General features: G+C 60.1%; 2 protein-coding genes across 5 annotated transcripts; one reads left to right on the forward strand and one right to left on the reverse strand.

Annotated features, from left to right (window-relative positions):
• The first annotated feature begins 1,562 nt into the window (after nt 1-1,562).
• Nucleotides 1,563-10,512, forward strand: APEH (acylaminoacyl-peptide hydrolase). Its single transcript, XM_039837778.1, has 22 exons — nt 1,563-1,714; nt 1,790-1,922; nt 2,474-2,600; nt 3,010-3,103; nt 3,210-3,285; nt 3,377-3,540; nt 3,703-3,840; nt 3,937-4,028; nt 4,106-4,146; nt 4,227-4,348; nt 4,797-4,857; nt 6,033-6,130; nt 6,820-6,871; nt 7,692-7,780; nt 8,225-8,363; nt 8,734-8,817; nt 8,897-8,977; nt 9,357-9,445; nt 9,557-9,747; nt 9,855-9,957; nt 10,041-10,147; nt 10,238-10,512. Exons 1-22 carry the CDS (start codon nt 1,703-1,705, stop codon nt 10,341-10,343), a joined length of 2,199 nt encoding a protein of 732 aa, XP_039693712.1. The 5' UTR covers nt 1,563-1,702; the 3' UTR covers nt 10,344-10,512.
• A 418-nt stretch (nt 10,513-10,930) lies between these two features.
• On the reverse strand, nt 10,931-15,622 carry MST1 (macrophage stimulating 1). Of its 4 annotated transcripts, none has more exons than XM_039837780.1 (18): nt 15,471-15,622; nt 14,659-14,806; nt 14,467-14,579; nt 14,268-14,382; nt 14,046-14,182; nt 13,845-13,965; nt 13,604-13,722; nt 13,255-13,423; nt 12,983-13,113; nt 12,794-12,896; nt 12,544-12,680; nt 12,422-12,450; nt 12,207-12,334; nt 11,986-12,063; nt 11,709-11,855; nt 11,524-11,630; nt 11,290-11,420; nt 10,931-11,165 (listed from the first exon to the last, which is right to left on the reverse strand). In XM_039837780.1, the coding sequence occupies exons 1-18, from the start codon at nt 15,562-15,564 to the stop codon at nt 11,004-11,006; spliced, it is 2,169 nt and encodes a 722-aa protein (XP_039693714.1). In that variant the 5' UTR covers nt 15,565-15,622; the 3' UTR covers nt 10,931-11,003. The 4 variants fall into 4 exon arrangements, with proteins under 4 accessions (XP_039693714.1, XP_039693713.1, XP_039693716.1 ...); XM_039837779.1 differs by having other exon boundaries at nt 12,207-12,327; nt 12,415-12,450; XM_039837781.1 differs by having other exon boundaries at nt 11,023-11,165; nt 11,290-11,373; nt 12,207-12,327; nt 12,415-12,450.
• Nucleotides 15,623-15,884: the final 262 nt, after the last annotated feature.

The raw sequence follows: 15,884 nt of genomic DNA on the forward strand, positions 1-15,884 counted from the left end.
TAAAAACAGATAAGTAAAGAGTATCAGCCTTGCTTCTGGTCTTCTCAGAGTAGTATCTTGATGCATGTCCTTCCTGTTTTTCTATTTTTCATTTTAAACAGAAGTCAGAAGGTGTGTACCTCCCATTTAGTTCTACATGGTCATCACAGGTACTTATGTGGCTATCTTCCAATGCTCAGCCTCCAGAAAGCTACATCATGAGTTTACAGCCGGGTTACTGCACATGCCCTGAAGGACAGTCACCGTGTCCCCAGCTTTCCTATTACACTTTGATAAACATCCCAGTTCCAACCTTTCCACCCAAATTGGTGGCTGGTGCCACTCTTTGTGTTCCCAATTCTGGCCTTGACATCCTGCCCACATTGGTTACTCACAAATGCAAGTGGCCTCGGAAAGTGGGGACTGTTTTTACTTGACTAGTCCGACGTGGTTGATGCGGGCAGGGAAGCTGCTGGCCAGGCAGGTGGGATCTTGGTCAAAGGCAAGGCAGGGTGCAAGGATCCAGGGCCCTTAGGTGCGGAAGACCAGCTAGGCTCAGAGTACGTGGAGAAGAGGGCAGACATCCTTGCTGACCTGACTGCTGCCAAGCCTCTCCTGTCATCCTTTGCCATCATAGCCCACTCAGTCCTGTGCCACTGTACTGAGGGAGCCTGCCTGCCCAAGTTCTTCTTTCCACGGGAGGCTCTCTGGTTCTGGGCGCAGTCCAGACCCCACCAGGGCCAGGCCCACTGCACCCAAGAGCTTGAGTTGAGGACTGGGGAGGCAGGCAGAGACTCACCAGCTCACGATGCCACTAACCGCGGCGGGTGAGGGTTGCACGGACAGATAGCCCTTGGAGTTGGCCTGGTGGCCGATAACCCTAGGCGATACCCTGAGAGCTCAGCACCCGCCCTTCTTTGTTCTGCACCCTAGGGGGTTATCTCAGGGCTCCGTGTGCTCACTGGGTGCAGATCTCAGTCCCCTTCTCTCAAATCTGCCTGGGAGTCCCACCCAGGCCAGGGCCTGGCACCGTCTGGTGAATGTTTGCCTCGTAGACTCAGGAGGGACCTGACAGTCTGCCCCAGAGTGGCCAGGGGAGGAGGGGAGGAGTCGGGGGGGGGTCCCTGCTGGGAGGGATCTTTAGGCCCCGCCCCTCACCGAGCTGTTGGGTCAACCAGACCCCTCCCTGGCTCAGCCCCGCCCCGGCTCTCATCTTCAAAGATTCGTTGGTCTGAGTCCGGCTGCTTAGGGCCTGGCCCACCCCGTCCCGTCTAGCTTCTTTCGCCTCGTAGCCTGATCACGCCTCAGGCTTCACTCGCTTCTTACGTGGGCCCTATCGTTCCTCACTGACCTCGTCTCTCCCCGAAGATCCACTCCTATATTCCGTTTCCACGGCGTCGCCCCCTCTCCTCGAAGGTCCCATTCCCTCCTCTCCAGTAAAAAGGCCTGGAGCTTGGCCCCTGACTCCGCCTCTCAGCAGCCTCGTGCGCCCTAAAAGGCCTGCTCCGGTCCTCGAGGTCCCTGCCCCTCCCCTCCAGGGCGCCCCCGGGGTCGAAGGTCACGCCCCTCCGCTAACGGTCCCTGCCCATTCATCAGAAGTCCCGCCCCTCCCACCGCGCGGCTCGGTGGAGCAGAGACCCGGGAGCCGCTCCGGGCTCCGCCCCCGAAGCCTCACTTCCGGGAGCCAGCGCGCCCCGCCTCGCCCCGGCCACCGACCGTGACCATGGAGCGGCAGGTGAGGGCTCGGCCCGCGGTTCCCGTGGTCCTTGCAGCCCGGGCCGGGCCTGACACTAGTGTGTCCCCTGCGCAGGTGCTGCTGAGCGAGCCCGAGGAGGCGGCGGCGCTGTACCGGGGCCTTAGCCGCCAGCCCGCGCTGAGCGCCGCCTGCCTGGGCCCGGAGGTCACCACGCAGTACGGGGGGCGCTACCGGACTGTGCACACTGGTGTGTGTATGGAGGGGAATCCGGTGGCGGGCCCACTCGGGTGGAGAGGAGGGGGGTGTGCGGGGCCTGATGCTTGCCAGTGCACACAGGTGTGTGGAGGAAGACGGGTCTTGGAGAGAATGAGGGTGGAAGGGTGCACCCCCCCAGAGGTTCGTGCACACAGGTGTGTGGGGGTTGGGCTGTTCACGGTGTTCAGGTTGTCATGGGACGGTTCCCATGAGTGCATGAGTTGAGAGGGTGGGAGTAGAATTTAGACCTGGGTGCTGGTTGTGGGACCTGTGGGGCTCATCCCTGTCACCCTATCTCAGATCCGCCAGGATGCCCCTAAGGTTCCGGGGTGGGTGCTGGGAACAGTAGTGGTTTCTCTCCAAGGGGCCATCACCTCAGACTCTGGAGGCCTAGGCTTGAGTTGTGACCAAGTGTTGTCTATTCTGCACCCAGAATATCTGGAGACAGATTGAGGGAGGTGGGCTGGGCCTTCCTTGGGGTGGGGTGGGGGGAGCCTGTGCCGGGATGGGTTAGGCTGAGCAGTCTCATGCCTTTCCTCACAGAGTGGACTCAGAGGGACCTGGACCGTATGGAGAACATTCGATTCTGCCGCCAGTATCTGGTGTTCCATGATGGGGACTCAGTGGTGTTTGCAGGGCCTGCAGGCAACAGTGTGGAAACCCGGGGCGAGTAAGTTTGAGGGAGGAAGATTGTGAGCAAGGCCACAGCCGCCTTCAAGGCTTTTAGGAATGCCCACCATGTGCCTGTGTGCAGAAATGAGTCCAGGAGCCAGCTTCCTGCCCCTCGGGAGCTCATGCAATCTCTAGTGACATGGCCTGATAAACACTGGAGGTTTGCTCCCGACTCGGGCCTGAGGTAGAGCTCATGGAAGCTCAGGGAGGCTGAGGAGAGTAGAGCCCAAGCCCCAGGGAAGAGAGGCAAGGCCAGTTCCCATGGTGGGACTAGAAGGGCTGTAGGAATGGATGTGGGTCCCAAGCCTCAAGAATCTTGCCTAAGAGGTTGTGGCCAGTAAGGGGGCAGGATGGGGCTATTTTTGGGTGGGAGATGATCCTGACCTGCCACCCCATGTCTTCCTCAGGCTACTGAGTAGAGAGTCTCCTTCAGGCGCCATGAAGGCCGTGCTGCGCAAGGCTGGAGGCTCGGGCCCTGGGGAGGAGAAGCAGTTCTTGGAGGTGTGTCTGCATGAGACCAGGTGGTGGGCAACTGGGGCCTCAGCCTACACATAAGGCTCTGTTGGGGGAGGCGGGGGCAGGAAGCCTGATGCCTGGATGTCCTCAGGTCTGGGAGAAGAACCGAAAGCTCAAGAGCATCAGCCTGTCAGCGCTGGAGAAACATGGGCCCGTGTATGAGGACGGTGAGGCAGCTGGCTGGTGAGCAGGCAGGGCGGAGAGGAGGGGCAGCCTCAGTCAGCCAGGGCTCCCCCTGATTGGCACTTCCTCACCCAGACTGCTTTGGCTGCCTGTCCTGGTCACACTCGGAGACACACTTGTTGTATGTGGCAGAGAAGAAGCGCCCCAAGGCTGAGTCCTTCTTTCAGACCAAAGCTTTGGACATCAGTGGCAGTGATGACGAGATGGCTAGGCCGAAGAAGCCAGACGAGGCCATCAAGGTGCTCAGGGTCATGGCCAGTTCCCGAAGGCCCTGCAGGGCAACCCTGGGGCTCAGTGCGCTCCTTGCCCACACTGTGCCTGTCAGAACCGGGGAGGCACTGGCTTCCAGGGGACAAGGCAGGCTCTAGCAAGACCAGGTATTGAGTATCTTGTGTTCTCAGGGGGATCAGTTTGTGTTTTATGAAGATTGGGGAGAAAACATGGTTTCCAAAAGCACTCCGGTGCTCTGCGTGCTGGATGTCGAGAGCGGCAACGTCTCTGTGCTTGAGGGAGTCCCTGAGAGTGTATCCCCTGGACAGGTTAGCGCTGACTCCACCTACATAACTCCTCGAGGCTGGGCGCCCTGCCTGAGCCATTGCCCCTTGTTCATACCTGCCCTGTGGTCTTGTTCACAGGCCTTCTGGGCCCCTGGAGACACAGGTGTGGTGTTCGTAGGCTGGCAGCACGAGCCCTTCCGGCTAGGGGTCCGCTTTTGCACCAATCGCAGGTGAGAAAGTGGGGCAAGGCAGGGCGCCCTACAGCTCATGCTGGCCTTGAAGTTAAGTGTCTCTCTGGTGGTTCCAGGTCAGCCCTGTACTATGTGGATCTCATTGAGGGAAAGTGTGGTAAGTGCTGACGCCCACCTGTGCTTTGCTGACACTGGCCCTGTCAGCCTGCACGACGCTTACATTTCCGTCCGATCCAGAGCTCCTCTCGGATGACTCTCTGGCTGTCTCTTCTCCCCGGCTGAGTCCAGACCAGTGTCGCATCGTCTACCTGCAATACCCATCTCTGATCCCCCATCATCAGTGTAGTCAACTGTGCCTGGTGAGCCAGAGGCGGGCGGTGGCGCGGGGCGTAAGAGGAGAGGATGGCGGATGGGAGCTGAAGGTCAGCCTCGTCTCCCCAGGGGCCCCTCAGTGGACTTCCTGTCCTGGATGCAGGGATGGCGTGAGTCTTTCCTGTCCTCTCAAGGCAGAGCCTGGAGGCTGAGTGCTGGTACGGAGGACTTTGCTTTGTCAAGACTCACTGCCTTGAGAGCAAATTCTTTGTCTAAAAGAATGCTCCTCCCTTCGCTTCTCCGCTGCACATGGCAGGCTCTGCAAGGGGCTGGGATGTGCTAGGCAGTTACAGTCTTAGTCCTTGCCCGAGAAGAGCTCTGGGCCCCTACTGAACGTCAGAGGCCCTTCCAGACATCTGGTCCAGATCACCAGAAAGCAGATAGATCAGGCCCTGCCAGTCCTCCGGTGGGCCTGACCATTGCGTTCTCTTGCAGTATGACTGGTATACCAGGGTCACCTCGGTGGTGGTAGACGTAGTGCCTCGGCAGCTGGGAGGTAAGGGGCGTGTCGTCTGGTGGGTGCAGCGGGGCCTGAAGCTGTTTTCCTGCCATCTGTCATCCAGGGGCAGGGCCAGCCGCCTCAGCTCTTCCTTCCTGGGTTCCTTCTGAAGTCTCCCCCCTGCTGGGCCAGCCCCATGTCCAGCCTCCAGAGGCAGCAGGGCCATCACCATAGGGAAGGGTTCTGATAGAGGGAGCCAGCTGGCCCAAAGCTGAGACCAGAGCGGCCCAAGCTGGCTGAGGATTCAGATCATTTCACTCTCGTGCTATAGCTCAGACTTAGCTTTCTCTGCTTTCTCCGGTGGCTGCCTAAAGCCGCTGCTCCTTCAGGGGTCTCAGAACCTGCACTAGTTGGAACGTCCTGTTACAGAGGCTCCGAGCCCAAGGGGGCTGCTTTATCCCGCTCCACACCCCCCACCCAGCACTGGTCCAGTCCAAGCCATTGAGGCAGCAGGTCTCTGGGAGGGTGGCCCTGGGCCGAGAGGCTCTGGTCACAGTCTCAGGTGCTCCCAGCTCTGCTGATCCTGGATGTCAGGGGAGAGAATCTCTTTTCTCCGGCTGCCCGGTCAGTCTCCAGAGTCCAGTGGACAAGGGTTGGCCTCCTCCTCTTTGGGCTGCAGGGATGCAGCAGTAGAGACCTGGCCTGAACCACAGCTCTGCCCCATTATTAGCTGTGTGTCCTTGGACAATGTCCTGGCCTCCCTGAGCTGCCATTTCTCCATCTGTGGAGCGGGTGGTTGTCTGTGCCTTTACAGGACTGTAGTGCCGGTTAAATGAGTGATGATAGCAAAGGGTAGAGTTTATTCAGCGCTCCGTGCCAGGCGCTGCGCTAAGCACTATAATGGACGGGCAGCACCTGGTACCTACCAGGGGCCCAGTAAGAACAGCTCACGGGAAGGCGAGGGCATGTCCCCTGAGCCCCTGCGGTTCCTCTCGGAAGCCCCCGAGCTCTTCCTCCCCGGGACCTCCAGAGGCCTCCGCCCCTCAGCCCCCTCTCCGGGCAGGTCCTCATCACCTAGGGTGCCCCCATGTGTGGGACTGCCATCCTGTCACAGGTGCAGGGGCCCCAGATGAATTCCCTAGCAGGCCTGCCTGCTTCAGTCTCGACCCCCTGCACCTCCTGTCCTGGACGTGGCCCCCAGGACAGAGAAGTCCTCTGTCCTACCTTCGTAGAGTACTTCTCTGGGATCTACTGCAGCCTTCTGCCTCTGGGATGCTGGTCAGCTGACAGCCAGAGAGTGGTTTTCGACTCGGCTCAGCGCAGCCGGCAGGTAAGGGGTCCTGATTGTGTTGAGAGGCAGCCCCTATGACTAACCCCCACGGCCCCTGGGCCCAGGGTATATGTGGCATATGCTCGCCAGTGGGTGGAACGCCAAGCCGCAAGGTCTCCCAGGCCCTTAAGGCCCTGCCTGGCTCTTTCCCAGATTCACTTTTCCTTGAGATGTTGGCTGCCTTGGTGGCCTCAGATGCCTTCCTTAATCCTGGCATCCTGTAGTAACTACGACAGAGCCCTTGGCCTTTTTTTTGTGAAGCATAGACACAGTCCCCTTCTACTAGTCCTTTCGGCTCAGGGACAAGGCAGCTGCCACTAGGGTGGGCCCCTGAATAAACGGTACATGGGAGCTGATAGAGATGGGACGGAGGCCTTCTCCCAGGAACTGGGTGGGGACACTCACAGTGTGCCAGGCTTCTTTTAGATGTGATATCATGTGGTCCTTATTCTGGCTTAAAGGGGCTCAGAGGCATTCCTTACCTTGCCCAGGGTCACTCAGCACATTGCGACAGGGCTGGGGTTTGAATCCAGGCCCTTAGGCCACTCCCTACTGTACTGAGTAGGCATCACTACTGTTGATCACAGCCCTGGCCTGGCGCAGGGGTCCCTGAGAGTAGAGAGGAAATGGGGGCAGGACCTATGGGGTTCTTGGCTGTGGTGCCACACGTGGCCTCCTTTCTGCTCTAGGACCTGTTTGCTGTGGACACCCAGCTGGGCACTGTGACTTCCCTGACGGCTGGTGAGTGGGCCAGCCAGGCCAGGGATGGACCAGGGCTCAAGCATGTGGTGGAGTAGTGGCACTCTTGGCCACTCTGCACCAGTGACCTGTAGCCTTTACTGATAGTCTCATGATGACCTTGCCCATGCCGCACCCTTACCTAACCAAGAGTCTGCCTCCCTTGCCGCTCTCCGCTTCATATATCCTGGCCCTGCCTCCACACGGCCCCCACCCGTACTCCGTAAATGCACAGAACTCCCTCTTGCCAAGGTCTGCCAGTCCTTCCCCCTCTCCATACCTTTGGCAGAGGCAACTCTGCTACTCACGGCCCGGGAGAAGCCCTGTGTTGGTTCCCTCATCTTACCCGGGCCTGGTGATCCTGCCCCTGTTGAGTCCTCCACCTGCCCTGACTGTGCTCACCCCTCACAAAGCTAGCAAAGTACCGTTCCCAAAGTGCATCTCGTCATACAGGCCCTGCTTCAGAATCTCCTTGGATCGCACTGCCCAGAATCAGCACTTCTCCAGCCCCCTGGGTCTAGCTGCCACCCCTGCAGGCTGTAGTCATCAAGGGGTGGATGGGATGTGCCATAGTGGTCTGGGGTGTCCCCAGATCTAGCAGTCCCTGGATATAGCCAGTGTCAGCTGGATTCACAGTAGACTGAGCAGGAGGCTCACCAGGGACCGTGGGTGTTTGTGATAGTCCCTTTGTGGGCATCCCATTGCTTCTCGGGGTAGAAGGGGCGCCCTGCTGTAGAGCCTCCAGGGAGTCTGGCTCTGCAGAGAGTTGGGTGGGAAAGGTGGTGGCCCCTGCCAGGTGCTTAGTGGCATCTGCCTTCTCCAGGGGGGCCAGGTGGAAGCTGGAAGCTGCTCACAATTGACGAGGATCTCATGGTAGTGCAGTTCTCCACGCCCAGCCTACCCCCAAGCCTGGTGAGTGTTAGTGGTCCCCAGGCCAGGGGCAGGGGGATCTGTGCAGGCCAAGTTCCCCAGGTCAGAGAACTGGCCCCTGAGTCTGACTGTGGCCAGTCAGCATGTGAGAGGCCAAGACGTGGGTCCAGTCCAGCCTGGTCCACAAGGGTCTGGCACCACGGAAGCACCACTGGGCTAAGGTCTGCTTGTATAGAATAGGGTGTCTGGAAAGTGCCCAGTCCTTAGGCGGAATGGCACAGGGAGACAGCAGAGCCTAGACTCTGAGGAGGGAGGGGTGTGCGCAGGTACCTTTGTGTATACCAGCCCACAACAGGAATCCATGCTGTGCCCTTTGGAAAGATGAAGGTCCAGCATTGTGAAAGCTGCCCACCTCCCACTCTGGGCAGAGGCAGAGGGGCAGGGAGGCAGCCAGGCCCCCCGTGACACACTCTTTCCCCTCGGCAGAAAGTTGGGTTCCTGCCTCCTGCGGGGAAGGAGCAGTCAGTGTTATGGGTGTCCCTGGAGGAAGCCGAGCCCATTCCTGACATCTCCTGGGGCATCCGGGTGCTCCAGCCGCCCCCAGAGCAAGAGAATATGGAGTATGGTGAGCTGAGCCAGGGCAGAAGACGCCTTCTCCAAGTTCCCCAGCACACAGCATCTGTGGTCACCTTTCCTGCCTCCTGCCTCACATTGTGGGGTTCCTTGGGATTACCTCCAAGAGGTTTTCTCTTCCTCTTGTGGATGGTCATGGGAGTAGCGCCCAGGCATCTAGGTGCCTGCTCTGGGTATCAGAGCTTGGCATCACTGGGCCAGAGTATGAGCGTCCTCAGGTCCATGTGTCGCTGTGTGGGCTGCCTTAGCTAGGTGTCTGTTCCAGGAGTCAGCCCCAGACCTGCAGCACCCACTGAGGGCTTGCCTGGGGCAGGCCTTGGGCAGTAGCACTGGTTCTGCTAACTGCTGCCCTCTCCTTACAGCTGGCCTTGACTTTGAAGCAATCCTTCTGCAGCCCAGTGATCCTCCAGATAAGACCCAGGTGCCCATGGTGGTCATGCCTCACGGTAGGCATCTGGCCTAACTGCCCCTGCCCTCCCACCGCCCCTCCTAGCTGGCTCTTTCATCCTCTGCTCCCGTCTGCAGGGGGGCCCCACTCATCCTTTGTCACTGCCTGGATGCTGTTCCCAGCCATGCTTTGCAAGATGGGCTTTGCAGTGCTACTAGGTGAGTGAACAGGGCCCTGCAGCTCTAGTAGGGCTGTGGGGGGAAGGGGGATGTAATGGCGTGGGCCTGGTTTGTTCAAGCACCACGGGTACCACTCTAGTCTCTAGGCCTCACTGTAGCCCAGACCTGGTAACCACTGCCAGGAACTGCCCTGGCCCAGCCTCTGGCCCCATGGCGTGGCAACACCATGGGCTAACTGGGGACCTCCATGAAAAGGGTGCTGTGGTCACTGGGGAACAGCCTCAAAGCTGTTGGCCCCTTCCCCTTGGCAGTCTGTGTGCAGCTGGCCCCAAAGCCTACTTCACAGATGGGTGAAAGGGTGCCCAGGGAGCTGGGACTGTCACTTGACCACCTTGTCTGGTCCCTCCCTGGCCTCCAGTGAACTATCGTGGCTCCACGGGCTTTGGCCAGGACAGCATCTTCTCCCTCCCTGGCAATGTGGGATACCAAGATGTGAAGGACGTGCAGGTAGCAGAGGCTGGGGCTTCCGAACAGGCTGGAGGGTGGAGTTGGGGGTGCGGCTCCATCCAGTCGGGCAGGCAGTCAGCTGGTGGCAATGTGCTCTGCCCCACCCTATAGTTTGCAGTAGAGCAGGTGCTCCAGGAGGAACACTTCGACGCAGACCGAGTGGCCCTTATGGGTGGTTCCCACGGTGGCTTCCTCTCCTGCCACCTGATTGGTCAGTACCCAGAGACATATGGCGCCTGCGTGGCACGGAACCCTGTGATCAACATCGCCTCCATGATGGGCTCCACTGACATCCCTGACTGGTGGGTGTGCGCCACAGGTCCCTGCCCTTCTCCTCTCCACCCCACACCCCCATGGAGTCGCCCCGGCCCCAGAGCTCTAGGGGATGTGTCAGCTCAATCTCTTGCAGGTGCATGGTGGAGGTGGGCTTCCCTTACAGCTGCGACTGCCTGCCAGACTTTGGCATATTAGCTGAGATGCTGGACAAGTCACCCATCAAGTACACACCTCAGGTACACAGCTTGCCCCCTGCCCGTGTGCTCCCAATGCATCCAGAGCCCAGGGCCCTGCTCACCATCGCACCCCACACACCCAGGTGAAGACGCCGCTGTTGCTGATGCTGGGCCAGGAGGACCGGCGTGTGCCCTTCAAGCAGGGCATAGAGTACTACCGTGCCCTCAAGGCCCGGAATGTGCCTGTTCGGTGAGTGCAGCAGGACAGCCCTGGCGGCTGATGGGCAGGGGAGCAGGGGAGGACCCTCCAACCTCAAACATTGCTGCCCAACCCCTCCAGGCTCCTGCTCTATCCCAAAAGCACCCACGCGCTGTCAGAGGTGGAGGTGGAGTCAGACAGCTTCATGAACGCTGTACTCTGGCTGCAGACGCACTTGGGCAGCTGAAGCCCTGCCTTTCTCCCCATGAGCTGGTTGGCAGATGCCACACTTGGCTCTTGGAGAGCCTTAGGGTCTGGCAGAGCGGCGAGAGGCCTCCCGGGCTCAGGAGTCCATGGATGGGTGAAAAGAGAAATGTGGGCTATCTGGTTATAATAAATGAGGACAGAGTCTGGTTCCTGCTGGTACTTCCGTGCCAAGCCATTCCTAATCCCAGCCCCATCCTTGGGGTTTACAGACCATTGGCCCTGGGTGTGGTAGCCATAAGGACGGAATCTACATCCAGTGTGAGAAGGGAAGAGACGGTGAGAATTTCAGCCGCAACTTTTCCTGGGCAACTGGGACTCCCCCAGGCTAGCTCCCTCTCCTGCAGCCCCTTCTGTTAGAAACCACCCTGCCCTACACCACCCCTCTCCCCACAGTTTATGTAGGGAACTAGTGAGGTCCTGCTCTCCCACAGCACCCACAGGCTAAGGTTGTCCTAAGGGTCAGATTGCTCAGCCCAGGTTGCTCAGGGCTCAGGCCACCCAGGCCCTAGTAAGGAGTTCCCAATTCATTCCCTAGAAACAGAAGCTAAGAAGCACCCTGCACAGGCATAGAGAGGAAAGGTGCCTTTATGTCTGACAGGAAGCCTTGTCCTTCCCGAGGAGCATGGGATTGAGGCCGGGCCTAGCTCAGCCGCATGACCTTGTGGATCCAGTCCACAAACACAGAGACACGCGTGAAGACGGCTGGCCAGCGGGGCCGTGCACACACTCGGTTGGGGATTATGATTCCCTCCAGGACCCAGCAGTCATGGGTAAAGCAGGCAAGTGGGCCCCCGTAGTCACCCTGGTAGGTGGGAAAACTGGTGAGATGCCTGGGCCATGGCAAGGACTAGCTCCCTCGGGGATGAAGTATGACATTTTCAGCTTCCCACACCCTCCCCAGGCTGGCCAGGGGCCCTGCCGCTGACCTCACAGGCACCCGCAGGGGCCAGCAGTGCCTTTGTGCACATCTCGCTCTCACGGACGCGTCCGCGGTGCTTGATATTGCATTCCTGATTGGAGATGACGTTCAGCGATGCCACGTTTAGGACCGAGTTCTCTGTACCGTGAAGGGAATGGGGAGGAGGGGTGGGCGTTTGGGTAGGACCCAGGGCTGGGCCCCCTGGACTGCAGCGGTCCATGCCTCTACACTGTGCTCTTACCTTTGCTCTCACCCCAGCCTGCAATCTCACACTTGGTCTCTGGAGGCACCACATACCGCTCAGGGGGCAAGCAGATCAGGGCCACATACTGGTTCAGGGTCACAGGTCTTTAGCAAGAATGAGGGCACTCAGGCCATGAGGCCACAAGGCCCAGCCCCAGCTCACCCTCTTGAATGGTCACACACCTCTCCAGCTTGAGCAGAGCAAGCTGGGAGCCTGAAGGCCCACACACCATCTTGGCCACTGAGACCCGCTGCAGGCCTGGCTCCCCGGGCTGCGGGTTCTGGAACATGGTGCCCAGCCACACCTCATAGCCCAAGAGAGACATATGGCTGGGAGAGAAGCTCTGTTAAGTCAGTCATGACTCTGTCTGCGGCCCCATGGCTCAACTGCTGGCTGGCCTGGGGAAGGTGAAGGCAGGGAGTGGGACTGGGCGGGTCCCCAAACCCAAGGGAAGCTCACCAGGAGGAGAAGCACTGCTGTGCAGTCAACACCCACTGCTCCTTCACTAGGGACCCCCCACAGAAATGCTGGCCCTGCCTGGAGAACGAAGGATGAGAGAGGGAGCAGTGAGTCTTGGCACACAGGCTGGACCTGCCATTTCTTGGCCAGGGACAGGGACAGATTCCCACCCTCCACTGGCATCAGCTCCTCTCTTGGGGAGACAGGCAGTTGTGCCTCACCGGTTACGCAAGCTGACTGTCCAGGGTGAGTTCCCAGGCTGGCCCCCCACCACACGCAGCTTGGAGCCATGCTGGTCCAGGTGAGGCACCCTCTTGCCACACTTCTCAAACAGCACCTTGTCTGGGGGATAGCATGGGCTGGATGAAACCCCGACTGTATGAAGATGAGGGGCAGAGGGCCCCGACCCGCCTGGGCTCAAGTCCCTACCTGCGGGCTCCAGGATGGACGGTGGGTGATCATCATCTGAAAGAACCAAGTTCACCCAACTTAAGACAGCCAGACATCAGCAGTAGAGGCCAGGGGGCGGGGCCTCGGGGGAGAGTCACTGGCGCTCACCGCAGCGCCGCAGTGCACAGTAGTCGAATGGAGTCCCCGGGTCCGTAGTGTAGCACCAGGGCCCATGGCTATCTCCGTCCGGGTTCCGGCAGAAGTTCTCCTCTAGTTGAGCGTGTGGGGCGGAGATGGGCGTGAACCTAGGCAGGAGGGGGAGCAAAATCATAGGATAATCCCGAGGCTCCGCCGGGCTCCAGTTGGAGAAGACACCGGCGTGCCGCATAAGAGGGGCCTGGCGCGCCCACAGACTCACAGCGACTTGTGTGGCGTCTCCGCGGACCAGCGCTGGCACGGGATGCCTTTGCGGGTCTTGCTGATCGAGCCGCGGTACTTCTCCCCCGCGCCGTGGTAGCATTCTGCGGCGGGCGGATGGGGGCGGCCATCAGCCGGTTCTCGCCCCAGCCCTGCAGCTAGGTACCATCAGCCCCACCCCGGGCCTTACCCTTCGGCCGCACGTCGTCGGTACAGCGCCGGATCTGGTAGCAGAACGCTACCCGCATTCCAGGCCGCGATGTGAAGCACCAGGGCGCCTCCGAGCCGTCGGGGTTCCGACAGAAGTTCTCCCGAAGGTCCCTGGGCAGGCGCTCCTCTCAGCGCAGGCGTCCCAGCCTGCCAGCCCAGGCTCCGCCCCCGCCCCAGGCCCCGCCTTCCTCCAAGCTTCGCCCCGGGCCCACCCCGCAGGTGTACGCCTCCAGAGACTGCCCGCCACCTCACTTGCACGCGTATTTCTCTGGCGCGAAGCGATGCTGATGCGGGGTCTGCGCGTCCCAACGCTGGCAGGGCACTCCCGCGGTGGTGGTGTTGGCCGTGCCCCGATAGCCCTCGCCCTTCCCGCGGAAGCAATTGAGCGTCGTGGTTTCGCGGCTCGGCTGTACCTCGGACCCTTGGATGGACCGAGGCCGGTTGGAGGCCGAGCCGGAGCTGAGACGCGGGCTGGGGCTCAGGCCGAGCCCCACTCACGCGGATCCCCAGACGGATCACGCCCAGTCCCACCCCTTTCTCCAGCGAGGCCACGCCCCCCACATTTTCCAGGCGTCTCCCAGGCCAGGTCCTCGAGTCCTACCGCAGCGGGGGAGGTCGCAGAACTCTCGCTCCACTTGCGGGTCTGTGGTATAGCACCAAGGCCGCTCCGAGCCGTCCGGATTCCGGCAATAGTTGTCGTCCAGGTGTTTGTCAAGGAACCTGGGGGCGGTAGCGGGGCGTGTACAAGACCCTGGCACTCAGTCCCTGACCTACTGCCTTATGTCGGGCCCCGCCCCCTTCCTTAGCTCGTCCGCACTGGCGCCCAGCCCTCCCACGCGTACTTGCCGGGCTCAAAAGGGTGCGGGTGCGGGCGCTGCAGGTCCCAGCGCTGACACTCGCGTCCCGACTCTGTGCGATCCACTGCGCCGCGGTAATCTTCGCCATTGCACCAAAAGCAAGTGGCTGGAGACACAGGGCCAGTGAGTTCGTGGACGGGTGTGGCCATGCTCCTCCCACTCCAGGCTCGACCCGTAGCCTCTCACCCTCCCGGCAGGACTTGATCCCGCAGCTCTGGAAGCGCACGGCAGGGTCTGTCGTGTAACACCACGGACCTCCCGCGTCTCCGTCCGGGTTGCGGCAGAAGTTGTTCTCCAAGCCGTTCCGGAGTGTAGGCAGGTACCTAGGTGCAGGGAGCTGCAATACAGTGCGTGCTGGGGGGGGCAGGCGCCCGCCACGCAGGGACGGAGGGGAGGTGTCTGTCTCACCTGTGGTCATTGGGGAACCTGTGGCTCCAGCGCTGGCAGGGTAGGCCACCCGTGGTGATGGCTACGGTGCCCCGGTATTCGACCCCATTGTCCACAATGCAGGTCCGCACATAGTCTGGGAGCAAAAGACCCATGGTCAGCAAAGTCTGAGGCCCCCAGCACCCCCATCCCCAGCACGCCCTTCTCCGCAGCCACTCACCTTTCTTTTGGAAGAGATCGCAGCGCCCTGAACGCTGCAGCTGAGTGTGCGGTGAATTCTGGGTCCATGGCAGCAACTGGCAACCATGGCTGCTCACGTTGTAGTGGAAAGCCCTGGGAAGAGGAGGCACAGGGTCACCCAGCGCCCAGGTTCCCCTGCTCCTGGTCTTATTTAGGTTCTGTCACCACTCACCTGCAGTCCAGTAGGGGCTTGCAACGCCCTGCACACTCCTCGGCATCTGCCACGTCCTCTTGCCAAGGCTCAGGCCTCCTTGCGTGTAGCAGGTGTTGCAGCTCTGTACCCCGGAGCACCTGGAAGTCATTCAAAGGCGAGCGCTGCCCTGCATGGTGGGTATGCATGTCAGTTCACACATATCAGCACAGCCACACTTCATTCATTCAGGAGATCAAAGCTACAAGGCTCTGGGACGGACTCTGTGGATACATTCAAGGGTCAGACCCCTGTACAGGGTGGGAGAAGCAGTGCCAGACAAGGCAGTGCCTATTTCGTGGGCAAGGCACCAACCAGACTCAGGTCTAAAACATACTCTCTATGAGAGAAGTGGGAGGTGGTGCCTGCCCTCTGGAACTTGTTTCATCTCATCTCTCAGCCGAGAATGCCAAGGCTCAGAGCTGTCATACTACCCAGGCGGAGGCCCAACCCAGGCATTCTAACTCCAAGTCTGGTCTCTCACCAGCATGAGGACATATGCTAGGTAGAGGCTTAGATCAGGCTCATGAAGGATAACTGCCTGCATGTGTGCATGCACATGTGCCATCGCGACACTGCCTTAATGCTACAGCAGATGTCCTAATGCGGGCCTGAAAGGCAGTGTTCATCTGTATTCCTGGGGCCACCAGCTCTATGCAAGAAGCCAAGATCACTCACTCCTCCATGCCCAGTAGAAAAGTGAGCTAGCTCCTGGCTTGAATAGCAGGATGGGCCTGGAGCTGACCCCTTCCTGAAGGCAAATGGGGATCAGTAGGGGTTGGGGGGACACTCACCAGGAGACCCTGAGCACTGCGTCAGAAGGAGCAGGAGTGGGAGCCACCCCATCCTCCTGGTTGGAGGCCGCACTGTGATCCACCACAACCCCATCCGGGAAATTATGAAACCTGTCCCTACGGGATTGGGTGGCTCTGGCTCCACACCCCCACTCCAGGCCTGCTGGGGCCTGGACTGAGACCCAGCGGCAGGAATGAGGGTGGGGCCAGGTCTCAGGCCCCCTGGGTAAGGGACAAGGGCCTTCACTCTGGCACAGCTATGAGAGGCCTTCCTATGTAGGGAGCAGGTATTGGAAAGGTGTATGGGGGACTCTTGAGGTGCTCTGGGGTGGAGGTGGAGCCCCCTTGCAGCCTGGGCTGCTCTGAAGAGAAGGGCAGTATGGACATGGTTGCTGCCAGAGGCCTGGGTTCCAG

This window comes from Pteropus medius, unplaced genomic scaffold (genome assembly GCF_902729225.1).
Source record: "Pteropus medius unplaced genomic scaffold, Ma_sr-lr_union100, whole genome shotgun sequence".
In the NCBI taxonomy this organism is placed as follows: domain Eukaryota; kingdom Metazoa; phylum Chordata; class Mammalia; order Chiroptera; family Pteropodidae; genus Pteropus; species Pteropus medius.

What these genes read in the sequence shown, in the direction of transcription:
- MST1 (XM_039837780.1), bottom strand. Translation starts at nt 15,564, where the DNA reads ATGGGGTTGTGGTGGATCACAGTGCGGCCTCCAACCAGGAGGATGGGG. An exon ending in CTGCGACCTCCCCCGCTGCG is followed by an intron (nt 13,424 to 13,603) that starts GTAGGACTCGAG and finishes GGTCCATCCAAG; the next exon opens with GGTCCGAGGTACAGCCGAGC. An exon ending in GAGACGCCACACAAGTCGCT is followed by an intron (nt 12,681 to 12,793) that starts GTGAGTCTGTGG and finishes CCTCCTGCCTAG; the next exon opens with GTTCACGCCCATCTCCGCCC.
- APEH (XM_039837778.1), top strand. An exon ending in CTACCGGACTGTGCACACTG is followed by an intron (nt 1,923 to 2,473) that starts GTGTGTGTATGG and finishes CTTTCCTCACAG; the next exon opens with AGTGGACTCAGAGGGACCTG. An exon ending in AGTGTGGAAACCCGGGGCGA is followed by an intron (nt 2,601 to 3,009) that starts GTAAGTTTGAGG and finishes TGTCTTCCTCAG; the next exon opens with GCTACTGAGTAGAGAGTCTC.